General features: G+C 43.4%; 1 protein-coding gene across 2 annotated transcripts in view; it reads left to right on the top strand.

The window, feature by feature from the left end:
* LOC117541212 (NADPH oxidase activator 1-like) overlaps window positions 1-12,618 on the top strand; it is a 40,995-nt gene extending 28,377 nt beyond the window's left edge. The window contains exons 12-16 of one of the 2 annotated variants that reach the window (XM_034208373.1): window positions 545-651; window positions 1,367-1,527; window positions 11,841-11,949; window positions 12,258-12,342; window positions 12,447-12,618. In XM_034208373.1, coding sequence (XP_034064264.1) covers window positions 545-651; window positions 1,367-1,527; window positions 11,841-11,949; window positions 12,258-12,342; window positions 12,447-12,553 — 569 coding nt within the window. In that variant the 3' untranslated portion in view covers window positions 12,554-12,618. Of the gene's footprint in view, window positions 1-544; window positions 652-1,366; window positions 1,528-11,840; window positions 11,950-12,218; window positions 12,343-12,446 lie in introns of both variants that reach the window. The other variant, XM_034208372.1, reaches the window with a different exon arrangement.
* Window positions 12,619-27,409: the final 14,791 nt, after the last annotated feature.

Genomic DNA, 27,409 nt, shown 5'->3' with positions numbered 1-27,409 from the left:
AGTAAAGCAACTGACCACTTTTATTTTTGTCAACTTTTCACACAATATATTTGTAATAAATTAAAAACATTTTTTCCGAGCACATTGATGCTTCTTAACACACAAGAAAACAGGATTATTTTCACAATGTCAAGATTACTGGTTGGTATCAATTTAGGTGCATTATTATGGCTTTTATAATATTTTACTAACCAAGTTGTGAGATGTTGGAAGATATTCATGTTACAAAAATAAGTCTGACAGGCCACAAAACATCAAGAAGTAATCAGACATGTTGGAAATAAACCAAGTTTATCCAGATTTTCAGGCACTGTATTCAGTTGTAAAACTGGATGTTGTTTGAGTTTGCAAATTCAGAAGGTGTTCTGATTGTGACAGCGATATTTTAAAGAATTGTTGTAGAAAACACACATGGTATTTTTATTCACATGGGAGTATGTGTAATAAAATAGAGACCATCTGTGATGTGATCACAACAGCCTAATGCTAATTCAACTGTAATGTATTCAGACTGTAATTGTACCTGTACTGTGTTTTCCTGCAGTGAGTTTTTCCTCAGACACTCCACCTCCATCCTACTCCACTGCCACCCACGCACCGCCCTCAGACTCAGACCCCCCCCAGTACACGGACAACCCAGCCAGAGACCAGGTAATATTCCCCTGTGAAACACTACATTCAGAGCTGTGAGACGGATCACATCAAAGTCATGTTCTTTGCACATTCAGCTTATGAGACACACGCACACAATCCTAACCTTTATACAGATCTAAATATAGAAAGATTATGGGGCTTGTGAAGAAACTGCCTAGTAAGGTTAAAAGTAGCAGGGGGAATGCTGATGTGTCCTGATTAAGTCAGTATGAATATAATATAATCCTTTATTGTCATTATACAGGTACAATGACATAGTAGAGCTACTCCTTTTTTGAAGGTGCACAAATTCCCCTCTACTCTTGAACCAATATGGTACACTGTTTATTATTATTTTCTTCCATATGGGGGGCTGATTCGGCTATGGTCACTTTGGTTCCAAAAAACATAGATGGCAAATGCAAAAAGGCCAAACTTGAGACTCTGAAATGAAAGTCCCCTAAATCATGTGCGGTCAGTGACAAATATATTTCTTATTCATAGTTTATTTTCTGGCAGGGAAATTCGATAAGGAATAAAAAAATATTTGGGCTGGGTCTCTGTCTTCAAAATATGAAAAGTAACTTAAAAAACTACAATTTCTAATAGTATTAATAATGTTATTGCATAATACCCATATAAACAGTATTCACACTGATCGGACCAGATGACTATTTTAAAATAAAAGCTATATTTACGTGATTTTGTATGTATTCCTGCTCCTTCTTCCCAGCATGCTGATGAGGCTCAGGGAGCGGAGGCGGGCTCTGTGCTGGTGAAGGTCCACTTCACGTACACAGTGGCTCTATCTGTCCCTCTGGAAACAACTAACTATGAAATAAAGGATTGCATCGCACAGAAACTGGGCCAGCCGGCGTCTCAGCTGCGCCTCAGGTAACCACAGGCCTACCAACCCACTTCTGTCTCCTTGAATTTCAACAAGTGATGCTTCATTTCTAAAAATATGCTTGTCTTTGTCCACTACACCCTGTGGGTCCTACTGTATATGTGTTCCTGCTAAGAAAAACTAACAAAGGGCACTGATGCTGCAGCTCCACAGACATGAGAGGAGTCCATAAAAGAGACAGCAGTAGGATTGATACAGCACACAATAAAACACATTACATTACATCTAAGAATTGATAACACAAGAAAGGAGCTGATACCAAGAAAGAACAGGAATCCTGCTTTGATGCTTGTTGAAGTGCCTTATCCTAAGTTTGAAATGTTCTGAAGCCACATTTCCTCAAAGCATGCACAGAGATGTTGTTTTGTTCCACTCGAAAAAATATGATTTATGAAACCATAAACTCCGGTTGACTTTCCAGAAAAAACAAATATATCCAAAATCCAAATATCATTATTTTGATCAGGCAATCGACAGAAATAAGGTGACAAAAATAATGCGCTAATTGGTGAGCCATAATGACTAAAAATAAAGTGACAAATAATGTAATTTTCTCTAAGATAATGTGTCTAATAATGTAAAACTGTAGGCCTTCCGCAAGAGTGTAACTTTGGTTTGAGAAGTAGGGGGGACACAAAACAGGGGTTCCTCCGCAATGAAACATTTTCTCAATTTAATTCAATTACCTGCCTTTCTACAAATATATTAGGGACTATAGTGTTAACAAATCCAAGAAAAATGTGTAGTGTATATATTGAGTGCGCAAACTTATGTAGTATCCTCTCCATGTGAGCCTGTTTTATTTGTGATGACCTCACATCCTCTGGGGGGGGGGCTTCTAATCTCCGTTAGCTCCGAGCTAGCACCAGATGACAACTCCCGTATCTCTCTCTCTCTCTCTCTCACACAAAATGCGCTCGTGCCACGCACACACAGACGCTCCTCCGTGAAGATGACCCCTTGCGTAAAAAAATAAATAATAAACACCATTTGAAAAGTGGGGGGGACATGTCCCCCTGTCCCCAGTGGAAATTACGCCCATGCTTCCGCCATCTATCTAAAAGAACATGTGTAGTCCATTTAAAGCCTCGCCCCCCATGACAGGACGAGATGGCTGCTGCATACACCTTGACTGTGGCATGAGCAAGCCCCTTGTCCACCAGTAGCTATAGCTAGGATAGAATAGAGTCCAATGTACCGGACAGAGGCTCTAGACTCCCTTCCTCGCACCACGTCTGTCTGTCCTCTGACAGAGTGGCACATAGCCTGCCCTCCTTCTCGATGGGGCGTACACCTCACTCTCGAAGGGGGCTGCATTGAGCAAAATCCCCAGATACCCCACCTGCTGGTGAGGTATGGGACTGCTCTTTCATCCAATTGACCGCAAACCCCCAACTTGGTTAGGTGTAGAACATCTGCCCATTCCCTGGAACTGGCCATGACTACGAGGTCGTTGAGATAAAATAAAACCCTCATGCCATGGTCGCGAAGCGGCCACACATTTGCTGAACGTGCGTGGGGATAGGGAGTAGCCGAACGGTAGTCTGTTGTACTCATAGGCTATCCCCTGGAAGGCAAAACGCAAATACTTTCTGTGCTCTGGAGCAATTTCGACATGAAAGTAAGCGTCCCTCAGGTCGATGGTTGTGAACCAATCGCCCGGCCAATAACTGTTTTATAGTTAACATATGGAACTTTGTGCAGACAATGTGCTGATTCAGGATGCGAAGATCCAGAATGGGTCTGAATTCTCCTGTCTTCTTGGAAACCAGGAAGTATATGGAGTAAAGCCTCTTTTCTCTGTGCTGAGGGTGCACAACAGACACAGACTGTTTTTGCAACAGGGCCTCTCCACCTGGGATGATAGATTTGCCTCTCTTATGCCCCTGAATGGAGGAGGGACACTGCAAAACTGGAGTGAGTAACCCAGTTTCAGTGTCCTGTCCATCCATTCTGTCAGTACACAGCTGTGCTTCCATTTCCCATAAAACTGTGTTAGGGGACATGCAAGCAGCTGTGGAGCCGCAGCTAAGAAGCTGTGGTACTCTCTGGTGGCCCACTCCGCCGCCAAACCTTCCATAAAAGGAAGTTTGGCCCATGGGGGGCTGACACAGAAAGGGCCGATTTTCTACTGAGGTCCTTGAACGCACCGCGGCACGCTCTCGCGGGGCCACACGCTCCGTCATAATGCCGTCTTCACACAGACGGTGAAATGCATTAATCGGAGCTATATTACACTAGACGAGGTGTGTTTTCTGACAATAACACGCCGGCCCTAATGTCCCTGCACCCGCATAGCGCTTTGACAGCACTTCCTGCGGTTTATCACACTCACATGCACACGCCCAGGGACGTGCACAGGTACGGGCTAATGTTGCCCGGGCAACGGCCCGTTTCCCCTTTTTGGCTGACCTGCCCCTCTGCAGAGAGCGAGAGTTTTTTTAAATTTTCTGTTGTGGTCGAATCAACATGATAAGCCCACAATTAATATTGTAGTGTCTCGCTGCGGGAAACACACCATCTTCATTATTTTTCTTCTCCTTCTTCTTACATGTAATTGCCCGCATGGTAAACTCCCTCGACGGGGCCGCTCGCTCTCTTCTCTTGATCGCCCTCTCACAGGAGAACACTTCACTGCCCGCTTCATTGTAGAATTTCTGCCATGTCTCTACTTTAGTTTGACCATCTCTGTTATTATGTTATGGAATACTAAATAAATAAGTAATGATATACCGTACCTGTACCTGTGCTCATAAAGAATGATAAGAATAAGAATAATGCGTATTGAACTGGTTTAATTAATTAGTGAGTTTATTTAAGATAATTATAGAAGCCCTATTTTATCAGTATGTCTGCAAAGGTCAAACTACATTGAATTGTCCCCATGTTGTCTTTAGTAGTTTCTAACATTAGATATTTTAATGAGATATGGACCGCAAAACAAAAAATGTCCCTGGTTTTGATTTTAAAAAATCAAGTCACCGAATGCAAGTAGTTGCCTTAGCTTATTTTGTTATGAGATGATGATGTGAATTACTGTTCAAATTAGTTACTGTAATAATCGTTTTGGTCTTATATTTTTTTTCGGGGGGGGGGGGGGGGCTTTTTCCAGTTTAGAGCAATAGCCCTTCCAAATGTCTGTGCACGTCCCTGCACACGCAGGGGCTGCCTCCTTTACTGGAGTTTACAACTGGGGCGGCAAGTGGGGAATCGTGTCTCATAATGGGTGCCCAGTTAACATCGTATGAAACGGATCTTGCCGATTTCATCTAGACATTCTGGGGAAATGTGGAATTGTGGAGAGAGATGACTCTTACTCTACGATAAATGCAATCGTTTTTATTGAATGCATTTTTCACACACACATCACTAGAACTAGGGTTACAATACGTAACCCACCGTTCTTGCAACAGGGCCTGAATCTCTGTTGAAAGGAAACCTATCTCCTCCTGGGATGATAGATTTGCCTATCTTACACCCCTGAATGGAGGAGGGACGCTGCAGAACTGGAGTGAGTAACCCAGTTGCAGTATCCTATCCACCGTATTAACGCAGTGTTTCACATTAACGGTGAAAGGCATTAATCGGAGCTATTACGGCCCGTCCACACAGCGGCGTGTGTTGACGCTTGGAGGTGGGCGTATCTGAAGCTTGGGGATTTTTTGCGAGCAACAACTGTAGGAGTTTTGAGGTTTTTACAACCCCACTCGGCTCCGCGTGTCGTTTTGACGAGTCCTGCTTAAAATCATAACAGGAAGGAAATCAGAGAACACCAGCATACCAGTTTAAACAATAATCTGTTTTAATTATAAAAGGTAATAATGCAATGCAATATAATACATTACAATACAATATAATACAATACAATTATATTGTAATGTAAGGAGTATGCCGGCCCACTCCTGCCCTGGTTCGCGTGCTGCGTGGATCCTTCGGTCCTGGCAGCCCGAGAAGAGAGAGCGAATGCCAGGACTCATACAGGAGATATACCAGAATAAGAAGGAGGGGTTAGGTCAGCTGGTCATCTTTTCAGGTCATCTCATTGGGAGACGCAAAATATGCTGTGTCACAGTGACTCAGCGCTGGCCAGCAGAAAACAAAACAGGCTCACTTTGCAACAAAACACATCTTATTATGTAGCTTATCACACAAGTCATGTGTTTCTTTATGAAAGCCATACTTGTTGGAAATGTAACAATCATCATCTCATGAACTCCTCAGGACCAGCTCACCAACAACGCCTAACTGTCTTCATAGCCCCAAGCCATCTCTGAACTTCCATCCACCCGAAGTCAGCTCACCCAGAATCAGAAGGACCATTGTCTCTCTTAACTGTGTGTGACTCAATTCTCCTGCTCCTTTAGGAGTCCTGAAATGAACGCACATACATTTCTCTCACAAACCAACACTTAACATCCCATAGCCTATATCAGGTGACATAAAAATGAATATACCAGAATTACGCTGTATCAAACTTTTTGCCATAATACTTTACATCAATCTCCACACAACCAATCACATGAATCTCCCGCCCCCGACATACAAAGCAATAGCAATGTTAAAACGAAGTAAACTGGATATAAAATCCCCAAACAGGACGAAAACCTACCAGTTTCACCCACTGTCTCTGCCACCTCCCTCCATGCCTCGCTCCTCCGGTTTGTATCCCGGTAGATGAACAGAGACTGATCATACAGCACCGGGTGATTCACTACCGCTATAATGAATATGAGGAAATGACCTGCGTAGTCTCTCCCAGCATACACGCGGTTTGATTGGCTAGCGCTTGTACTGGCAGATTTGCATAAACGGGATTTCATTGGCTGACGCTTCTGCCGAGGCGCCAAAAGTTGAACATTGCTCAACTTTTGAAGCAACGCCAGCAATGCTACACGTCGCTTCCCAAAATGCAGTTCGGCTAAAAGTGACGTGACCCCATTCAAAGTGAATGGGCAGAAGCGTTGGAAGCTTCAACGCACGCCGCTGTGTGGACGGGCCGTTATACCAGGCGAGGTGTGTTTTCTGACAACAACATGCCGGCTATAGCGTCTAGCGGGGCAGAGGTTCTCTGCCCAGCCTGCTGCCTGTGGGAGCAGATGGGCTGCCAGGCTCTCATCAACCAGTCACTGGAGCCTTCACCTTCAGTGGCTGTTGCTACGACGCCTCCACACACTGCCAGATCAGGGTTTCCGTTAGCCGGTAATTACCGGTTTTTAGCTGGTAAAATGTATTAAAAACCGGTAAATTCAAAACCTGCCGGTCAAAATGTCTGGTAATAATTAGGAAGGCTCCGATAGATCGGCCACCGGTCATTATCGGCCGATATTCACTCTTAATAGTTTGATCGGTGCTCTCTATAAAGGCCGATCAGGAGAGCTGGATCTGATCGATATGGACATAAACGCGAGTGAAGTATAACCGGACACGCGAGAGAGAGAGATCAGATCAGCTGCTGAGTCAGACCGAGACAAGCAGCTCTGCATAATCACCTGAAGCCCCGCCCTCTGTTTAGCTGCATGAGAAACTGACGGGCTGTCAGGAGAGAGAGAGAGGGAGAGGGGAAAAGAGATGATCCGTTTCTCCCGTGTTATTATTCAAAGTTAATGTAAACTTTTGAATAATGTACGTTATCTAGGCTACTACAAGTAGTTTGTTTGAATGTAATAATTATGTTGTTTGTTGTTGGTGGAATCATTTATTGAAAAATGGATCTGAATTTTTCGATCTGTTACGATTATAGACTGAAGCAATATAAAAATGAGCCCATTAACTGAGTTTTAAACTGAAGCATATCTGCTCATAGTCCGGTAATGACCTACTAACGGAAACTCTGCTACACAACTCTTACTATTATTATTGAAATATGACCGGTAAGTTTCAAATTTGTCCGGTAAAATAAATTCTGCCCGGACATTTGACCGGCGAGAAAAAATCCTAGCGGAAACCCTGTGCCAGATATCTGGCAACGGGGACGAAATGAAGTCTGGGCGGACTGGGCTGTAGAACCCCTGGCGGAGGCGGCTCACCGGTTTCGGCGGCAGTGGTGGGGGGAGCGGTAGCCCTACACGCTCCGCCGCCATGGTCATCACCAGGGGGAAGTCCTGACAGACCTGGGTGGTGGACTTCCATGGACGCCGGACCCGGAAGTGCCCGCCAACGAGAAGTCCTCGTCATCCTCCTCCCCGGCAAACGGAGCCATCCGCCCCGCTGGAATGGTGAATGTGAATGGCGAACGTGAATGGCGAATGTGAATGGCGATGTGAATGGCGAACGTGCATGGCGAACGTGCATGGCGAACGTGAATGGCGAACGTGAATGGCGAAAGTGAATGGCACCACCTCGGCCATATCCTGGTCCCCCAAACACTCGAAGCAGAGGTGGTGGGGATCGGCGCCCGCTATTAAGCCAGGGCACGAAGGACAGGCCCTGGTCTCCATGAAGGTATGATAACTTCTTTCTTCTTCTTTCAAACGTTTTACTTTTCTCTGTCAGGTGTTGTTCTGCTCGCTGAAGAGAAAAGGATGACAGTTCAGGTAGGCTCGCCCTGATTGGCCGGCTACGTTTATACAACTTCAGTGTGTGAACGCTCGCGTATCATTGATGAGAGTTAGTACCCATAGTGTCCAGTAGAGGGCTCCGCCTGTGCTTATAAAACCAGGGTTACAATACGTAACCCCCCATTTTTTTTATAAAAGGAACCTGTATGGACATTTATGCAGGCTGGGGAATTATTTATCTATAACATTTTACATTTTAATCCGGACTAATTTAAAGAAGCCAGACCCGGCGGCAGACATACATCTTTGGGCGGGCATTTGATTTACCAGGGCGGGCCCACCCCAACACCTGAGATTTGAATTGTCAACAAGGGGGGGGGGGGGGAAATTAGATCGACGCTCGTGAATTGTCAACGGGGGGGGGAACCGGGTTCTGATTGGCTGTTTCCGTCTCCAATCATATCTGAGATCTGAGATATGGAAAAAGAGGGGTTTTAGGTTGCCATCAGGCTGTTGACGGTCTGATTATACATCCATTGGTTGGTTTTGTAGCACATTTTTAACGCTGTGCCAACTTAATAAGCTCAGTAAACTGTATCTGAACCCCAGGGACATAATGCACTTACGTTGTCCCATGCTCCTCAGGGACCTGGGAAACGTGGTGTGCAGTAAGCCCCATACAGTGCTGGAAGACTCTGAGAGCCTTCCCCACTACGGTCCATGCACACTCTACACAAGGTGTGTGAGTGTGGGGGACATGGTGCACTTACGTTCTCCCCATGCTCCTTAGGGACCTGGGAAATGTAGTCTGCAGTGTATAGTCACTTGCGCTGGCACCTGCAAGGTGGAGCTCTGGGCTTATTCAGACCAATTAGGCTCTACCCAGCCAAGTAAGCTGCGGCCCGACTTCTCCACGGTCACAACCGGATGATAGGAAGTTGGGGTGCAGTGGCTGTTAACCAAAGGCCGGTCAGGGGCAGTGTGGTGGGTCGATGTTGTAGGGCGACAGGGCGTTTATCCATCGGGGCTCCACCCCTGTGTGAGATAGAACAACAACCTTTCTTACTCACTCACTGCAGTGTTTCAAAAGGATTTTTCGGGGCACAAAATAAAAGGCTATAGCGTTTATAAGTAATTTGGTTAAATCTGTTTGTGTCTGTGCTCTGTCTGTTTCTAATCACCATGGCCCGTCAGTGTCACCTCTCATCCTTCTGTCTTTTCATTGTTTTCAATGCTGTATCTTGTTCCCTTATAGACTACTCAACACCCCCAATATGGTGCCGGTCCTCCCTCACTCGCATCTCGTTGTTGTCTCCTCGCTCTCGTCTCCGAAGTCTGGTCCACTTGCGCGCTGCCTCCAGTCTCTGCAGTAGCGTAGGTCTCTCTTCTCCCGGGTCCGGCACCTGCCAGCCACTCTAGCGCATCGCCCTCGCCGCGTCTTGAGCACTCTTATACACCATAGTTCCTTCGTTCCAGTAAACCCTCAGTGTGTCCATTGGAGATTCAAACCGAATCCGCTTGTCTTTGAGAATTCTCTTGAGCCCCGCATATTTCCGACATTTAGCCGCCACCTCCACAGAGTAATCGTGGTCGAATGTCACTCTCCGTCCCTCCACTTCCATCACCGTTCGCCAGGCCGTCTTGATGATGTTCTCCTTGACCTCGAACCTCAAGAAGTTGACAATAATGGCTCTTGGGGGTTTGTCTGGTTGTGGTTTTAGAGCAAGTGCCCTGTGCACCCTTTGAATCTCCAACTTAATATCCTCCGACATTCCCAGCTCCTTGTGAATTAACCTGTCGACTTACTCGGAGACCGAATCTCCCTCTATTCCCTCCTTCAACCCCCAAATTCGTATTATTTCTTCTCGACCTCCCTTCTATGTCGGACAACTTATCTTGGAGCTTGGTTTGTTGTTCAAGAAAGGCTGTAAGAATGTCCTGGACGTCGGTACTCCACTCCTCGACCCAGCCGTACGCTCTTCTAGGATCTCCATATCCTTCTTTTGGGCCTGCATCTCCGCCTCAGCAATCTCAAAGTTTCTATTTGTTTCCTCTCTGAAGCTATCAAGCCCTTGCTTCATATCTTCTCCGTGTTTGTCCATATATTCTTTCAGTTGTCCCATTTCTTCACGTACTCCTCTTAGATTTTCTTCCATTTGGCTGCCAATTTGATCCAGTTTAGCATCCATGTTGTGCTGGGCATTCTCGAGTTTAGCCTGCATGGCATCTAAGCTAGTCTGCAGTGCCGACACCCAGCTAGGTTGCTCGTTGTTGCTAGCTTTAGTTGCGTTAGCCGTTAACGGCTGTCGGTGTTCCGTCTGGATCTGCATCTTTCCCGACAGTTTTTCGACTTTCGTCTTTTTCTCCATTCCTTTCTTACTTAGTGATTTGCTCATGACCTATTCTTCCAACTTCGAATTGCATTTACAGGGGTTTTCTTCCTTTTTTAACTTATTCGGCCGGGAGCTCCTCTTTTTAGCTGCTCATCGCCTCATGTGTAAATCGGAAGTCCCCCAATCTCATTTTTAACTGCCCCCCTTCCATTGAATATTAAAGTAAGCGAGTTTAACTCAAACTCAGTGGTCCAAAACTCAATTAAGATCTGGGGCCAATTTAGGAAACATTTGAATCTGAAAAGCATATGCAGTTTTTCGCCAATAATGTCTAATCACCATCCCGTTTGGACATGGCATTTGCTGTTTGCATAGAAGTGGCTTGTTCTATTTTCAAGATCTTTTTAGTGACTGACAGTTTTGCATCCTTTACGCACTTGTGTAGGGATCACAACATACCAATCTGGTCATGTCCGTCATTAAGCAGTTTCTGGGCTTCTGTGTTTTGGTCACTCTCTGCAATATCTGACAGGATAATGTTTCCTAACCCTCAAACAGCTATTTGTAGAACTGTTGACACAGGACTAGGGTTCTCCTCCCTCCACAAAAATGCGGTTGCCTATGCGTCGTTGCATGCCCGCCGTCTCATACTGCTAAATTGGAAAGGAAAGAATCCCCCTTCCGACATTCATTGGATCAGGGAAGTGATGCTGGGGTCAGAGTTGAACAAATTCAGATATGCAGTGCGCGATTTAGTTTACAAATACGACTAAACTTGGTCGCTATTTATTACCCATGTTAGAGGCCTATCCCTCACCTGATTCACTTTGCAATTTTTCTTTGACTTTTGACCTGGGCACTCTGGGGTCCTTGATTGTGGGCTTGGAGTTTTTACGTACCTTGTCACACTAGAGGTTTAGAAGGCTGGCAATAAGAATAGCATAAACTAAAATGTTTTGTTTGGGTTATGTATGTGATGTTTTATATCTGAATATTTACTCGAATACTGTCTATTGTCATCATTATTTTGTTGCATTTATTTATTTTGGTCTATTCCTTATGTTACTTTTAATTTTATATATTTTTTACATTTGATTTCTAAGACCATTCATTTCTTGATTTATCTTTCTGTCGTATGTTTGTCTATTCATTGGGCAATACCACCTGGAGGGGGAGGGGGGTGGTATTTGAGGGGGTTTGCAACTTTTTATCATAAATGTTGGACATAATGTATTTGTGAAAAACAGAAAAATAAAGTTGTTAAAAAAAAATAAAAATAAAAAAAAAGTTCTAAAAACCATATTTAATAAATAATGCTTTAACTCAAATATATCTGTCTGATCCATCATATATCAAGAGGCTGTTAATGGCTCCAACTCTTTCCTATCATCTGTTAACCAATGTTTCCCTCTTGATGCCCTAAACATATCATCTATTCCTCGGCCATAACCCATAACACTGTGTCATCAGATATAAGCAGCATGGCTCCCGGATGCTAATCCCTCTGGGGGGCGAGGGGGAGCCAGGCCGTACTGTGCAAGATGTGGCTGAGGCTGGCAGAGTTACCCTGTGGTGTCAGGTGAGGATCTGATCTAATGAATAATATGATATAGCAATACTGTAACCAATGGAAACTATACCTGTTTTTATTATTTGGAATGCCAAGGTATAGAGGTATAGAATCATTTTGTAGTTTGCAATATATTGGTTGATTTAATTATCTAACAATGTTAGCATTGGATCCTTTAAAATGTGTTTGCAAGTGGCATGCCCAAATTCAATTTAGTGAATGATTTATTTTAGTAATAATCTAATATACAGGATTAACCCCTTATTGTGCTTCTTCAGAAAGAAGACCCCTTAGCCAACCGCTCTATCCTCCACCAGATGGTGGCGCTGTACGACTACACTGCTCAGGGACCAGAGGACCTGGAGTTTAGCGAAGGAGACACCATCGACATCTTGGGTGAAGGTGAGGCCCTGCAGGGTAAACCTCAAACTGAATGTGCATGTCATGGAACTGCTTCCTTCTGTGTTCCAGTGTGAGTCTTTACGTGTCGCTCTCACCTCTCTTAGTGAATGAGGTGTGGCTGGAGGGACACAGTGCAGGAAACATCGGCATCTTCCCCGGCTGCTTCGCCTTCAGGGAGAACGCCAAGATCACCCAGAGCTCCGGGTTATAAAAGCAGATGTGTAACTGCAGTCATCCCTAATAAATCTATTTCCTGAGAATGCATGCAGGCATTAAGTGTACTTTGTATCAAATTTTTCATGCTTAAAAATATTTTTGTGGAGTGGGTGTAAAACTGTTGAATGAGGATATGTTGTATCATGTTACGTTTCTCTATGATACTGAAGAGTATTAGGGATGCACGATATTGGTTTTTGAAACCGATACCGATAACTTCCTGCTTCTCAAGACCGATACCGATACCGATAACCGATAATAATATAATATATATATATATATATTAAATGTACCTGTAGTTTTTGCACATCTGGTGGTAAAAAAAAGACTAGTAGTGAGCAAATGACATGAGCATTACTACTATGAACAAAACAAAGCTAAGAACAGTTTTGACTCTCGTCAAGCGCCATCATTTCTATGATGAAGTTAGAGATCGTTTTAGCCCTGGGGTCGTCTCTGGCAAACTTCTTGCCTTTTTCAAAAGCCTCGTCGATAGGTAAAAGCCCCGGTGCCTTTGCAGCTGGCTTTGGATTCGCCGCTAGTTTAGCAGCGCAGGTGTCTTCGTACGCTTTTAACACACCATCGTAGCGATGGCGATGTTTCAGGTGACTAATCAGGTTGGAAGTATTATAGCTCGTTGCCTTTTTCCCTCCTCGTGGAACTTCTGCATTGCATTTGTTAATACAAATAGTAAGCGAACTATCTAACTCTGAAACTTTGAAATGGTCCCATACTACCGACGACATGTTTGTTTACTGTCCTGGCTTCACGGCCGCACACCATTTACGTCACAGCAGGCATGAGTTAGGGAGCGCTGGATTTGTGAAAGACTCCCCTCTTCCTAAACCATTAATACCACAGTACTGGCAAAACGGGAGGAGCCGAGTGAAAAACAAGCACCCCTCATCCCAATCCACCCACACCGCAGTATTTTTTTCTTTTTTTTTACCCAAAAAATATATTGTATATTATCGGGGCTATTAATACTGTTATCGGTTTTATCGGGATGACGTCATAATTCCTAATATCGGACCGATAATTATAATTATCGTGCACCACTAAAGAGTATGTTTAAATTGTATCACTGTAATATTCAAATGAGGGTCCATACTGACCTGATTGAACTTTTTGACATTTATATCCAATGTGGTATCAGTATTTATACAATCATCCTGGTTTGGCAACTTTGATGTTCCAATGGATCCTACAGTATCTACTACTGTAGGGACTTTATTCTGATACATTATCTTTAATTGTAAATATTTTGTAAATTTTAATTTCTTAACATTTCGACTCTTTCATGAATACACAGCATTGTGCACAGTGTGCATTGTACTCTATAAGAGTACATTTAACACCAGTTTTGGGTGTATATAGGTCCAAGAGTTTGGTGTTCTCTGAACACCGTCAAAAGTGTAAAATATAAACTCCAAATAAAGAGTTAGATTCAAACACTTTGGGAGTCAAAATATACACTATAACTGGTACTTTTTTGACACTGTTTGAGTGCTTTCCAACACGTGCAGTGTAAACCTAGAACCCTCAGAGAGTTCAAATGTACTCTTAGTCAGTCTTTTAGTGTCACTGTGCAGAGCTGATTATTCAACACTTTGAGAGAGAACATGTACTCCATGGTCATTTTTCACACTGTTTCAGTGCTGTTTAGCTGATGTACACCAAACAAACAATTTTGGGGTGAATCATTAACATTTCAGGAAATAAAGTACACATCAGATTCTTGAAAACATGGGTTTATTTTCAAAAATGTGATTTTGATGTGTTTTAAATTAGGGCTGTCAAACGATTACAATTTTTAATCAGATTAATCACAGCTTAAAAATTAATTAATCATGATTAATCACCATTCAAACTATGTCCAAAATATGCCATTTATTTATGTATATTGTTGTGGGAATGGAAAGATAAATGAAAGAAGGCGGATATATCCATTTAACATACAGTATCTATGTTTATTATAACATTTTTCTGCGTGTCATAATGAAAGACAACCCACACACCTATCAATCATCAAACCGTGGGGTCTTAATTCATTACGTGTTGATTTCTATCAACGGGGGAGTACTTCAGGAAAGTCGACAGAGGGGGGGGGGGGGGGGCGGTGGCGGCTAGTGGAGTACTTCGTGACCACAGAGTGTGAACGTTGTGATCAGCTGTTTTAGCGCAGTTCTCCAGTGAAGGGGGGGAAGTCTCCCTCCGCAGCCGGTTGGCGTAGTTTTGGCACAGTTTTGGCACAATTCCGTTGTACAGACCGACGTTAACAGCAGCCCTGTCTGTGCACACGGAGACCGACTCTGTCGTCCGGTGATCTAACCGCCTTCTGGAAAAGCTTCACAAGTACGTCGGTACGCAAATGCACTTTGTGACACAAGTGACGGTACGCATTTCAGAGAGATTACGCACATAACCTGCGTACCAGTTATGTGCACCCCTGTACTACAGCAAAAGTATTCTCCGTCGGGACTTCCTGCAACAACACCACGCCGTTATCAAAGATGTTCTATTGAGAAGACGATCACTACGTGACAAAAGTTTTCAAAACCGTGGCTCCTGAAATCAATCTTACTAACTGCTGTCTGTGCAATTTACTCCGCGCGAGTTGGCAGACTTTATTTTGCTTACTTTAACATCATTTTTCATGGTGGGGCCAGGGGCGGCACCAGGGGGGAGCTAGGGGGTGCTGAAGCACCCCCCAGGATTGCCAAAGCACCCCCTAAGCACCCCCAAGAAATATGTGTTGTTTTTTTTTTCGAAAATTATTATTATTATTTTTATTAAATTAAATTAGAAATATTATTGATTACATCAATGCATATGTGAAACAAACACATTTTTGACCAAAAACATAAAGCCAACACAGGTGATATGATTAGGCCAATGGTCAGCACCAATTCGATTTTTGACCTACCCATAGGCTAAATTACTTTGTGACACTTGATTGACTTCCTGTTAGCTAGAGCGCCAAATGATTTGCTAACAGCAAGTGAAAAATTGATCGTTTTTTAGTCCTTAAACGACCACGTGTGGACACTCAATCAAAACCAACTGAAAGCGAGAGGGATTCTGCACATAATAGGCCTCGTGAGTACAAGTAGCTTACTTCTGGGTCTCTGTGTTTCATTCAAGCCCTGGTGTGTGTGGTGTGTGTGTGTGTGTGTGTGTGTGTGTGTGTGTGTGGTGTGTGTGTGTGTGTGTGGTGTGTGTGTGTGTGTGTGGTGTGTGTGTGTGTGTGTGTGTGGTGTGTGTGTGGTGTGTGTGTGTGTGTGTGTGTGTGTGTGTGTGTGTGTGTGTGTGGTGTGTGTGTGTGTGTGTGTGTGTGTGTGTGTGTGTGTGTGTGTGTGTGTGTGTGTGTGTGTGTGTGTGTGTGTGTGTGTGTGTTGTGTGTTGTGGTGTGTTGTGTGTGTGTGTTGTGTGTGTGTTGTGTTGTGTGTGTTGTGTGTGTGTGTGTGTGTGGCACGAGACATTTTGTGTGCGTGCGTGCGCGAGCGAGCGAGAGAGCTCGCCCTCGCGCACCAGTGGGTATCTACCGGAGATCCGTTGTGGTTAGCATCTGGTGCTAGCTAGCCAAGCTAATGGATATAAGGAGCTTTTTCAACAACAAGGTGGAGGGAGAACCTCTCTCCTGTCAGACGGAGAGTCTCAGGTAACCTCAACTCAGGTGAAGTAAAGGACTCTCTCAGTGTTTAGATAGTTAACTTTAGTCTAGTTATCTCAGTGGGTCTCAAACGGTTGTTTTAAAAGGGGAGTGATTTGTAAATATCTATAAAGAAATAGAAAATCTGTTGACAGTTCTGTTTCGTATGGGTGTTGAGATGTATCCATAGATCTCTAATGTTGCTCTCAAAGTGCACCAGATGATGCTTTTAACTTAAATATGTAACAACAAATCTTCCCGGGGGAGCTAACCCCCGGACCCCCCTAGAGGAGGTGAGGACCCTCCTAGAGGAGGTGAGGTCCGCTCCCCACTTGTAAAAATAGCACGTTACCCCTGCCTCAGAGTTTCCGTTAGCCGGTAATTACCGGTTTTTAGCTGGTAAAATTTAATAAAAACCGGTAAATTCAAAACCTGCCGGTCAAAATGTCCGATGCTCCTATCGATTGGCCGCCGATCATTATCGGCCGATATTCACTCTTAATAGTTTGATCTGTGCTCTCTATAAAGGCCGATCAGGAGAGCTGGATCTGATCGATATGGACATAAACGCGAATGAAGTGTAACAGGACAAGAGAGAGGGATCAGATCAGCTGCTGCATGATCACCTGAAGCCCCGCCCACTGTTTAGTGAGCTGCATGAGAAACTGACGGGCTGTCAGGGGAGAGAGGGAGGGAGAGAGGAAAAGAGAGGATCCGTTTCTCCCGTGTTATTATTCAAAGTTAATTTAAACTTTTGAATAATGTACTTCATCTACTACAAGTAGTTTATTTGAATGTAATAATTATGTTGTTTGTTGTTTGCGGAATCATTTATTGAAAAATGAATCTGAATTTTTCCGATCTGTTACGATTATAAACTGAAGCAATATAAAAATGACTCCCATTAACTGAGTTTTAAACATCAGCATATCCGGTCCTAATCCGGTAATTACCTGCTAACGGAAACTCTGCTACACAATTCTTTTTATTATTATTGAAACATGACCGGTAAGTTTCAAATTTGTCCGGTAAAATAAATTCTGTCCGGACATTTGACCGGCGAGAAAAAATCCTAGCGGAAACCCTGCCCTGCCTATATGCCGTGAGCTGATTATCGAGCCTTCATTGTAACAGTCGCGGGTGCACTGTGTGTGTGTGCGTGGGGAGTGTTGCAGTAGAAAATTCAACTGTAGCGCTGGTGCATTAATGGGAAACCCTAAATGTTTGAGCACTGTTGTGAGTTTTCATAGTATGTTTAATACTTAAAAACGAAAGTTAGATATAATCAATTATATTCTTGTATAACCCACAAGGAAAATGCTTCATATTTTAGGTTTTCTATAGTTACAGTATAAACAAAACAAAGTGGGTTGTTTAGGTTGAGTTTTCTTCCTCTCCTCTGGCAGCAGTCCAGAGAGAGGAGGGGGGGGGGGGGGGGGGGGGGGCTTCACACTAAGGAGACACATTAAGAGGCCAAAGAGAGTTCATGTCCTTTTTACCTCATATGAAAGGGTGTCTTATCCCATAACAGCTGTGGAACATGTTGAGGCATGTTCAGCCTTGTACATTATAGGACATGCGCAGTTCTTCACAAATTAGGTATAGAGGAGGAGTTTGTTTTTTTGGGTTTAGGATCCAGTTTTTTTTAGCATTAAGAGACTGGTTTTTTCAGAGAGCGCGAGAGAGGGGGGAAGACCCCTGGTAGACTCTCTCCCGGTAGGCTGTGTGCTTCAGAGCTGGGTTAATAGCTCTCGGTAAGGTCCTTCTAGACGGGGTAAATATCTCTCGAATTTATTGGTTGTTGGCTGAGTGGAATGATTTGATGAGAGATGTGTGTATGAACCTTTATATATACCGCGACCTGTGGGGAAAATCTGGTCCCCCGAATTTTGCGGACAGGTATGGGTTTTTGAGTGTTAATCCGCCGTCTGTGTCGGAAAAAGTGTATGAACCTTTATAAATACCGCGACCTGTGGGGAAAATCTGGTCCCCCGAATTTTGCGGACAGGTATGGGTTTTTGAGTGTTAATCCGCCGTCTGTGTCGGAAAAAAACGGTATGAAACTGATGTGAATAAATGGGTGAATGGAAAGTTGAATGCGCTTTTTATTGTCACCGGTCTTTTTACGAGGAAATACCTCTAAATTCTATCGGGAGAATTTTAAAATGTCACAACTGAAATGGGCAGTTGAAATTAAAACATTTTGGTAATAAATGTAAGACTGTGAATTAAAGTTTCATTTGAACATGATCACAGCACGGTTTTTTTTTGTTAGTATGATTATAATGTTGTAAGAGAGAAGGTAAAAACCCTGTATTAGTTTGGACCTATTTTTCTTCAAATAAACTGAATCCCACCTGTTGGATTGGGATCCTTTAAAAGACACCTGTGCTCTCCTCTCCTGCGTCAAAGGTAAGATTGCACCCTGCCACACACACTTAGGTAGGAGCACACTCCATTCACTGATATCAAAATCCTTCGGGATCGCTTAAACAGATTAAAAAAGAGTTGTCTGAATTGAAACAGCAGTTAATTGAACCTGGTTCTTCAGGGGGGTTAGGAAGAGGTGAGATCTTGCTGACGTTGGTGGATCTGAGCCAAGCAGCAACCTTACATAGACTCAATAATCTTCGGAAAGGTCAATTAGGAGGTCAGAGTAATTTACCGGAATAAATTATCAGGACCTCTCAAAACTCTAAACAGCACCCTCTATGAAACGTCAAGCTACCCCACAGCACCCCCTAGAGAAAATCTCTGGCGCCGCCACTGGGTGGGGCTAAGCCATTTCTGGTGTAGCCTACCCCAGCCATACCCTGGCGCTGCCACTGGTGGCACGTATGGGGCGGGCCATTCTGCACATGCGTTAAATGCGTTAAATATTTTAACGCAATTAATTCAAAAAATTAATTACCGCCGTTAACGCGATAATTTTGACAGCACTATTTTAAATATAACATCTAGTAGTAGTATTCGTTTATTTGTCCCCGAGGGGAAAATGGGTTGCAGCACATCACAAAGGCATTTAAAAAGATAAGACAATACGTCACTGACAACAACATAGACACAGATAAAAACGAACAGACATAAGAAAACCAGATATCGGCAGACATGACAAGGGGCCTAGGCCTTCATTTGCGAAATAGGGGGGACAGGGCCAGACCAGCTGGGTAAACAGTGCGTTCAAGCCATCATTGATTCAGGAGTTTGATGGCTCGTGGGACGAAAGACAGCCTAGATCTGTTCTTTTTGAACAGAGGGGCACGATATCTCCGCCCGGATGGCAACAGCTCGAAATAAGAGGCAAGTGGGTGCCTCAGGTCACTCACAATATTGTGTGCCAATTTTAAAACTCTGTCCTTGTATAAGCATTCTATATTAGCATCTCCTGACTGACTTTTTCTGAGCCTCAGTGGCGTTGCCGAACCAGCATATGATGCCGAAGGAGAGCACACTTTCAATGAAAGCATGATAAAACATCTTCACTATTCTGTTGCCGACATTAAAAGACAATCATTTACGTAAAAAAAACATTCTTTGTTGAGACTTGGCATTTATTTTCTCAGACAAAACATCCCATCTGAGCTTGTGGTCAAGCACGACACCAAGATATTTGTACTCAGTAACACATTGAATGGGCTCGCTATTTGAAAGAGTCGGGTTGGGCGATTGTGCTATTCTAAAATCAATTTCCATCTCCTTTGTTTTTGAGGTGTTTAGAAGCAGGTTTGACTTCTCACACCAGTTAATAAAGAAGTCAAGGACAGGCCCATGCTCCTCTTCCTCATCAAATAGGAGGCTGACCGTATCATCTGCATACTTCATAAAGTGCCTATTGGGAAAAGTGCTAGTGCAGGAGTTGGTATATAAAATAAATAAAAGAGAGGATAAGACACATCCCTGGGGTGAGCCTATTCAGGTAGTTATTGTGTCAGAAAATGCCATGTCTATTTTGACCTGCTGAGTTCTACAGCTGAGGAAGTCCACAATCCAGGAGATCAGACCAGGTTCAAGTGAGAATTCTTCAGTTAAAATATTTGCTAAGATACTTAGGCAATAGGCTCGATGGTGTTAAAAGCCGATGAGAAGTCGGCAAATAGAATCTTTACATGGGCTTTTGGCTTCTCGAGGTGAGTGTGCAGAAGATGCAAGAGGGTTGCGATAGCATCTTCCACCCCTCTAGAGGCCTGATATGCAAATTGCATGGGATCTAAGAGGTGCTGCTTTGTGAGATTAAATACCTCTTAACTAAACGCTCAAAACGTTTAATTACCAGTGAAGTAAGTGCTATAGGCAGAAAGTCATTGGGCTCACTGGGCCTGGGATTTTAGGCACTGGAATAATTGTGGATGTTTTCCAAAGAGAAGGGACTTTTTGCAGATTAAGGGAGGACCTAAACATGTCTGTAAACACAGGTGCAAGTTGTTCTGCACAGTGTTTTAAAACAAGTCCTTCAATATTATCGGGCCAGGGCTTTTTCGTGTATTACACTTCCTGAAGAGATGGATGACTTCTGACTCCTCAATAGTCATACTAGAGGGGAGGGGGGAGGATGGAGGGGAATGACAGTGTCAGCCTCTATGCTGTTGCTACTCTCAAACCGGCAGAAGAAGGTGTTCAAATGATTTGCCGTCTCCCTTCCCTCACCACTGATCAAATCAAATCAAGTTTTATTTATATAGCACATTTATAAACGATTTTTGGTCGAGCCAAATAGCCTACAGTAGAGACACTTTACAGCAAATACAACAGCACAGATTGTTCAGAATATCAGTATGAGAAAAACGACACCCTCTGTCCTTAGACCCTCACATCGTACAAGGAAAAACTTCCGGAGAAAACCCACAGTTTAAGGGGAAAAATGGGAGAAACCTCAGGGAGAGCAACAGAGGAGGGATCCCTCTCCCAGGACGGACAGACGTGCAATAGATGCCGTGAGTAAATCCAAGAGATAATACATTTTACAGCATATAGACCGAATGTTAGGAAATGCATGTGTCTGTAATAAGAAGATGAATCCACGAGGATGTCAGCTACAATCCTGTGGAAGCCATCAGGGAAGCAGCATGGCGAGACCCAAGGCAGGACCGCAGAGACAGGTTCAGCCACGACCCGAAGTCCACGACTTAATCCAGAACTCAGGATAGAGGATCCAAGACACAGAACTACAGCAAGAGGATCAGCCTCGACTCCGGATCCCGGCGTAGATATAGATACAAAACAAGAACAAATATTTGGCTGGGTTAATCGGAACAAGAGAATACACAGACACAGACAGAGAGGGAAAAGGTTATTGGATACAAGTTATTCTTGATAACCCTCTAGAAAGATCTCATGAACTTCCCCACTCAATCTATCAAGTGCTAGTTCTATTAGATATAGGATAAGAAACAGAGATAGGGAGCACAACAACCTATCTCTTCGTCAGATGCACTCCCCTGCTTATCTAAGCGACTCTGTACCCCGTTACCCTTTACAAGGCCATAGACCAGCAGAGGGAAAATGGGGGGTGGGTAAGGGTTTTTAAGAATAAAGGGTCTAAGGGAAAAAATATGAAATATAAGGTACTATATTTTAAGTAATCCTATCTACTATTCCTATATTCGAATAATGTATAAACTATTTTAAAAATACTTTATGAAATCCTATGTTATGTTATACATATTAAAATAAAGAACTAAATGAATAAATAAAGAACTAAATACATAAATGAATAAATAGATCAAGACAGGAGACGATTTCCCCCTGCCCTTATGTGGAGCATTCGTCATGTCTTTAATTCCCTGCCATGCTTCTCTGGATTACCAGAGGCCAGAGCTGCCTGTACTTAATTACCCTCATTCGGGATACAAGTTTTTAATTTGATTACTCCAAAAATTAAGCTGTTCCTTCCAACTTGTTCTTCTCCTTATAGCTATACTTGTCTAACTGTATTTGTCTTTTAATATCTCTCTGTATGTCTCTCCTAGCAGACTCATCCTGTTTTTTTAAAAGCTTTTTTCTTCAGAATAACACCCAGGGCTTGTCATTCGAATATATTTTGAAAGATTTAGTGGGTAGAATCTACACAAAAATCAATATAACTAGACACTGTCCCAACCCGTTCATTAATTTCGGGGGTATCGAATGTTTCCCACTGTGTGCAGTCAAAGCATCCCTGCAGAGCCTTAATGCTGTCCTTATTCCACATTTTAACTTGAGGTTTTTCACTCTCAAGTAGCCTCCGATAGATAGGGCGTACTGTAGGTGGACTACACTGTGGTCAGATGTCCCAAGTGGTGGAAGCGGGGATGCAGTGTAAGCGCCCTTAACAGTTCCAAAGCACATATCCAGAGTCTTCTCCTTCCTAGTGTGGCAGTAAACGTACTGGTAGTAGGTAGGCTACGCAGGGATTTTTTAACGGGACAGTTATTAAAATCTCCTAGAAAGAATTTCGGCGCGTCAGGAGAAAGTGATTAAAGTCTCTGAGAGGGATTACAAATGATTTTGATGGCTTTGTTAAAATTTGCTTTTGTACACCACCACCACAGTGAGGAATCATTGAGGAAACTCCCTGGGAAGATAGAATGGTCGTAGAGAGACAAACAGCAGTTCTATGTCCGGAGTGCACAATTGCTCTCTTATCACCACTGCCCGACACCACTCGTCCCTGATGAGAAGACAGACTCCGCCTTCTCCGTGATGATCGGGTCTCGGTCGGTTCTAAACGCCGAGAACCCGGAAGGCTCCACTACACTCGTCCCTGATGAGAAGACAGACTCCGCCTTTTCCGTGATGATCGGGTCTCGGTCGGTTCTAAACGCCGAGAACCCGGAAGGCTCCACTACACTGGACTCAATGTTGTTATCCAGCCATGTCTCAGTGATCGCTAAGACACATGCATCCCGATATTTATGCAGGTAGCGGGTGTTGGCTGACAGCTCGGTCCGTGTACGTTTTGTCAGTTTGATTTTTCGTTTAAACCAAAAGCCAAAAAACGAAAATACCAGCCTTTTTCCGTTATTTCGTTTTTGATTTAAAACGAAAAAACGGAAAACCAAAGCCGTTTTCCCGTTTGTGTTGTCTGAATCAAAAGACGGATAACGAGAAAACCTAATAAAAAAAATCCGTGTATCTACCGTCCAATTGTTTTTCTTTATTAAACACGTAAACGGAAGACCGTTTGAGAGGCCTTTTTGCTTTTTGCTTTTTGAAGAAACACACTCCTCAACTCCTCAATCCCGGGCGACTGGGATGACAGCTAGGGAACGCATGACGGTGATTAGGTCTGGCAAGGGTCCGGAAGCGGCGTCGGGGACGGCTTTCAACAGGCTGTCTCCAAGTACAGGCCCAGCGCACTGAAACAGCTGGAAGGGGGCCTGGGCATCCCCTATGCCTGAGCCGGCGCGGAATACATCCCAACGGCGGATGAACACGTTCCATCCCTCTATCGACACGCCCACATCAACTTTGGGCCGATCGAGTCTCGGGCCGTGAGGGGCTGGGGCCTGGGCTGGCGCGGCCATGACAGGTGCTGCGTGCTGGTGGCTAAATCCATGAATCGGCAATATAGCAATGACGAGTGCTTCAGACAAGTCTTCGGATTCAAACTCGCAGCCGGGGACAGGGCATCCAACAACGACCATGGTGTCGTCATGAAGAAACACACTCCTCAATGTCAGTTTCGGTACTTTAATGACAAGGATGACAACACCCTGAAACAGAGCAATGCAGCAAGATAAGCTGACAAAGTACTAGATAGATACTAGATAAGATAAGCTGACAAAGTACTACATACATGCATGTCATGACCAATACACATATATTCAATTACATAGAGTAAAGACACACCAAACAATAGTGGAAACAATCTTACATGAATGAGTGGATGAACGTCTCAACTCGAGGCGGAGTGAATGAACAATATTTGAACTAAAATGGCCGCTCGGCACTACCGGGTCAGAGCACGGCATATCCGGACAGCGACAGCAGTGACGCTGCCCTCTAGTGGCCGGCGATAAACTCTTCACTTTTCACTTTACTAAATGGTGAAATGGTCCTTGGAACGAGGGGCGGGGCGAAACTCACGGAAGTGATTTCAAAACAAAAGCACTCGTTTGCTAAAATCACACTTTGAATCAGTATCCTGCTGAAGGACCGGTGATTATTATAAACAAGGGGAATTTAGCGATCACAACGAACATGGCCAAGACACATATTGAGCCCAGAAAATGGATGTTATTAAGGGCTATATAATAAGGGCATATAATAAGCCTCTGTCTAAAATGGACAACATTGTTAGGAGATTTAAACTATACAGCGGTTCTGCACTGCGGTCACCTCAGCCGTCTCTCGAGTTTGTTTTTTCAAATCAGCTGCTCTTCATTGTTCCTGCTATATTTGACGAGTGATACAAATATGTTTTTACCACAAGTTCTTAAGGAAACTGACACTGTTGGACTCGGTTCTAGTTTGACTTCTACCAGAACCACTAACCACTAGGTGTCCCTTTATATCAGCTGTGCACCGTTATGGTGTAAATACAGCCTATCTACCAAGTGGATCAAATATAAAAGTCAGCCGAATTAGTGTTGATACTGCAAGGAGACGTATTGTGTGAAAATAAATGTAAGATGTTGTTTAATTGCTGATATATTTATGATCCATGTCACATTTTCAGTGTTGGCGGCAGTTCCTCACGTTTGTCTAGAAGTCTTCTCATCAGGGCTCTATAAATAGAGAACTACGGCAGATATGTAATATTTAATGCAGCCAAACCGTGTATTACAATGCCGTTATGTGATGACTTTCAAAGAGAAAAGCAAGCACACTCGGAATAAAGTGTTTTCGGTCTGTTTCCGGTATTTGTTTATGACGATGTGATGTGAGACTGGAATTGCACAGGGGAAAATAACGTATCTATGCCACAATTTTAGATGCGGATTTTGTTAAACTAATACGTTTGCGCTGTGGACCAACACTATACATTGATGGGGAAGGGGGTAGCAATAAAGATAACACCATTAAACAGTTATACAACATAACAGAAATAATATCGATAGCAGCGTCCCTAGCAACCACCTTGGTAACAATGAAAACGTTGTATGGACACAATTTCCTGAAGTAATCTTCATAATAACTAGCAAACTAAATATCATGTGCATCCACTGCACACATAATCTGAAATAACAACTCATATTTCTCGCATCAAATGACATCAAAACGCATTTTAATGACCAAACTAACTTTAAAATAGGCATTTTACACCGAGAATAAAACGAAGTTCGGCCATGTTTTTTTTCTCCAGGGAGAAATTTGAAGATCACGTGACATAGACGCCAGCCATTGGAATGAATGGTGAAAAAAAACGTAGGGGTCTTACAATTTCAGAGGCTTTTTATAGAAATACTACGTCCCAAGTTGTGGACCAACGTAGTTATGACACGTTTTTTTGTGAGACTGGGTTGGTGTGTCTGGTAATGGTTTTTTTTTTTGCTGTTCTTTTCTCCCTGTGTTTTTCCTCCCTGTCGTTAGTTTCCCTGGTGTGTCTGATTGTCTAATTGTGTTCACCTGTTGCCCTTGTGTTTCTCCTTCCCTGCCCGGCTGTTTCTCGTCTCGTGATTACCCCTCCCTGTATTTAGTCTTGTCTCTTCCTGTGTTTGGTGTTGGTTCATTGTTTGTCTTTCATATCTCATTCATGTTGGTCACAGTCACCTTTTGTTTGGATGCTACCTCGTGCTACAGTACCTGTTCATGGATTCATGTTTTTTCAGCTTTTGTAAATAAAGGTTGCCTTTTGTTTCATTTTGAAACCCGCTTCCGTCCTCAATCTGCATTTGGGTCCTATTTTTCCCCAGCCCTGACAGGTAGCTAACTTGATCCAGCCACTCCTGGTCCTTTCATCAGACGGGAAGCGAAAGAACGACCCATTGTTGGTATGATAACAACCTGGTACTAAGCACACAGGCATCTTGTTAAAGTTATCTTATCTTAGCCAGCGCCATATCAGTGGCGGTTCTACGGGGTGGCACGGGGTGGCAGCTGCCACCTCAGAAAAATGCCTTGCCACCCCAGCTGCCACCCCAGTTGGCAGCTTAGTTTTGAAAGAAAAGTTGTGGCTCATCGGACATTTATGAGAGAAAGTCTCTAATGTCCGAGTGCAAGTGAATGCAGCACAAGATGCAAGCCTTGTAACCCCTCCCCCGGCCCTGGCGCGAGCCTGGAAATATGATTGGCGGCGATTTCATTTGAACGGGGGACAGCGCAAAACGAGAAGCATTTCGGATCCAAGTAGACGGAAGGAATGAGGTATTTGCGGTCTACAATGACAGAGAAGAGACTGTCAAGTTTGGCTGCAAGGCAAGTTTATTTATATAGCACTTTTCTGTACGCGACAATTCAAAGTGCTTTACAAAACAAATTTAAAAGACTTTTTAGGAATACATACAGTAAAAACACATTAGATAATGGCATTTTACAACAGGCATTACAAAGCAAAGATAATAAAATAATAAAAATAAACACCACAGGTAGGCTATACAATACATGTTTAAAAGGCATACTGTAGTGCGAATATGAGCAGCTCAATTTAAAGCAGCCAAGGAGATATGTTTTTAGTCTCGATTTAAAAATAGTACGCGTTTCTGCGGACCTGCATGATTTGGGTAGTTTATTGCAGAGTGTCGGGGCATAATAGCTAAATGCTGTCTCTCCATGTTTTGTTTTTACTCTCGGGACCGATAGCAGACCCGTCCCAGAAGACCTGAGGCTCCTTGATGGCTCGTAATTATGCAGGAGTTCAACAATATACTTTGGTCCTAAACCATGTAATGATTTAAAAACTTGCAATAGTACTTTAAAATCAATTATTTGGCCGACTGGAAGCAAATGTAAAGATGTCAGAACCGGACTGATGTGATCCACTCTTTTAGTGTTAGTGAGGACACGTGCAGCAGCGTTCTGAATCAGCTGCAGCTTTCTGATGGATTTTTTTGTCAGCCCTGTGAATACACTATTGCAGTAGTCGAGTGAGTCTACTAAAGATACAAGCATGGACGAGCTTTTCTAAGTCCTGTTGTGACATTAGTTTTTTAATCCTTGATATGTTCTTCAGGCTGTACTCAGCATTGAATCAAAACGCACCATAGCTTTAAATCTTAATAAGTTTGTGAGGCGTTTTGCTGAACAAGATGGTAATCGCCACATTCAGCTGTTATAAGCATG

Source organism: Gymnodraco acuticeps, unplaced genomic scaffold, assembly GCF_902827175.1.
Source record: "Gymnodraco acuticeps unplaced genomic scaffold, fGymAcu1.1, whole genome shotgun sequence".
NCBI classification, from domain to species: domain Eukaryota; kingdom Metazoa; phylum Chordata; class Actinopteri; order Perciformes; family Bathydraconidae; genus Gymnodraco; species Gymnodraco acuticeps.
The sequence above is the reverse complement of the archived record's forward strand: the minus strand, read 5'-3'. Positions and strand labels throughout refer to the sequence as shown.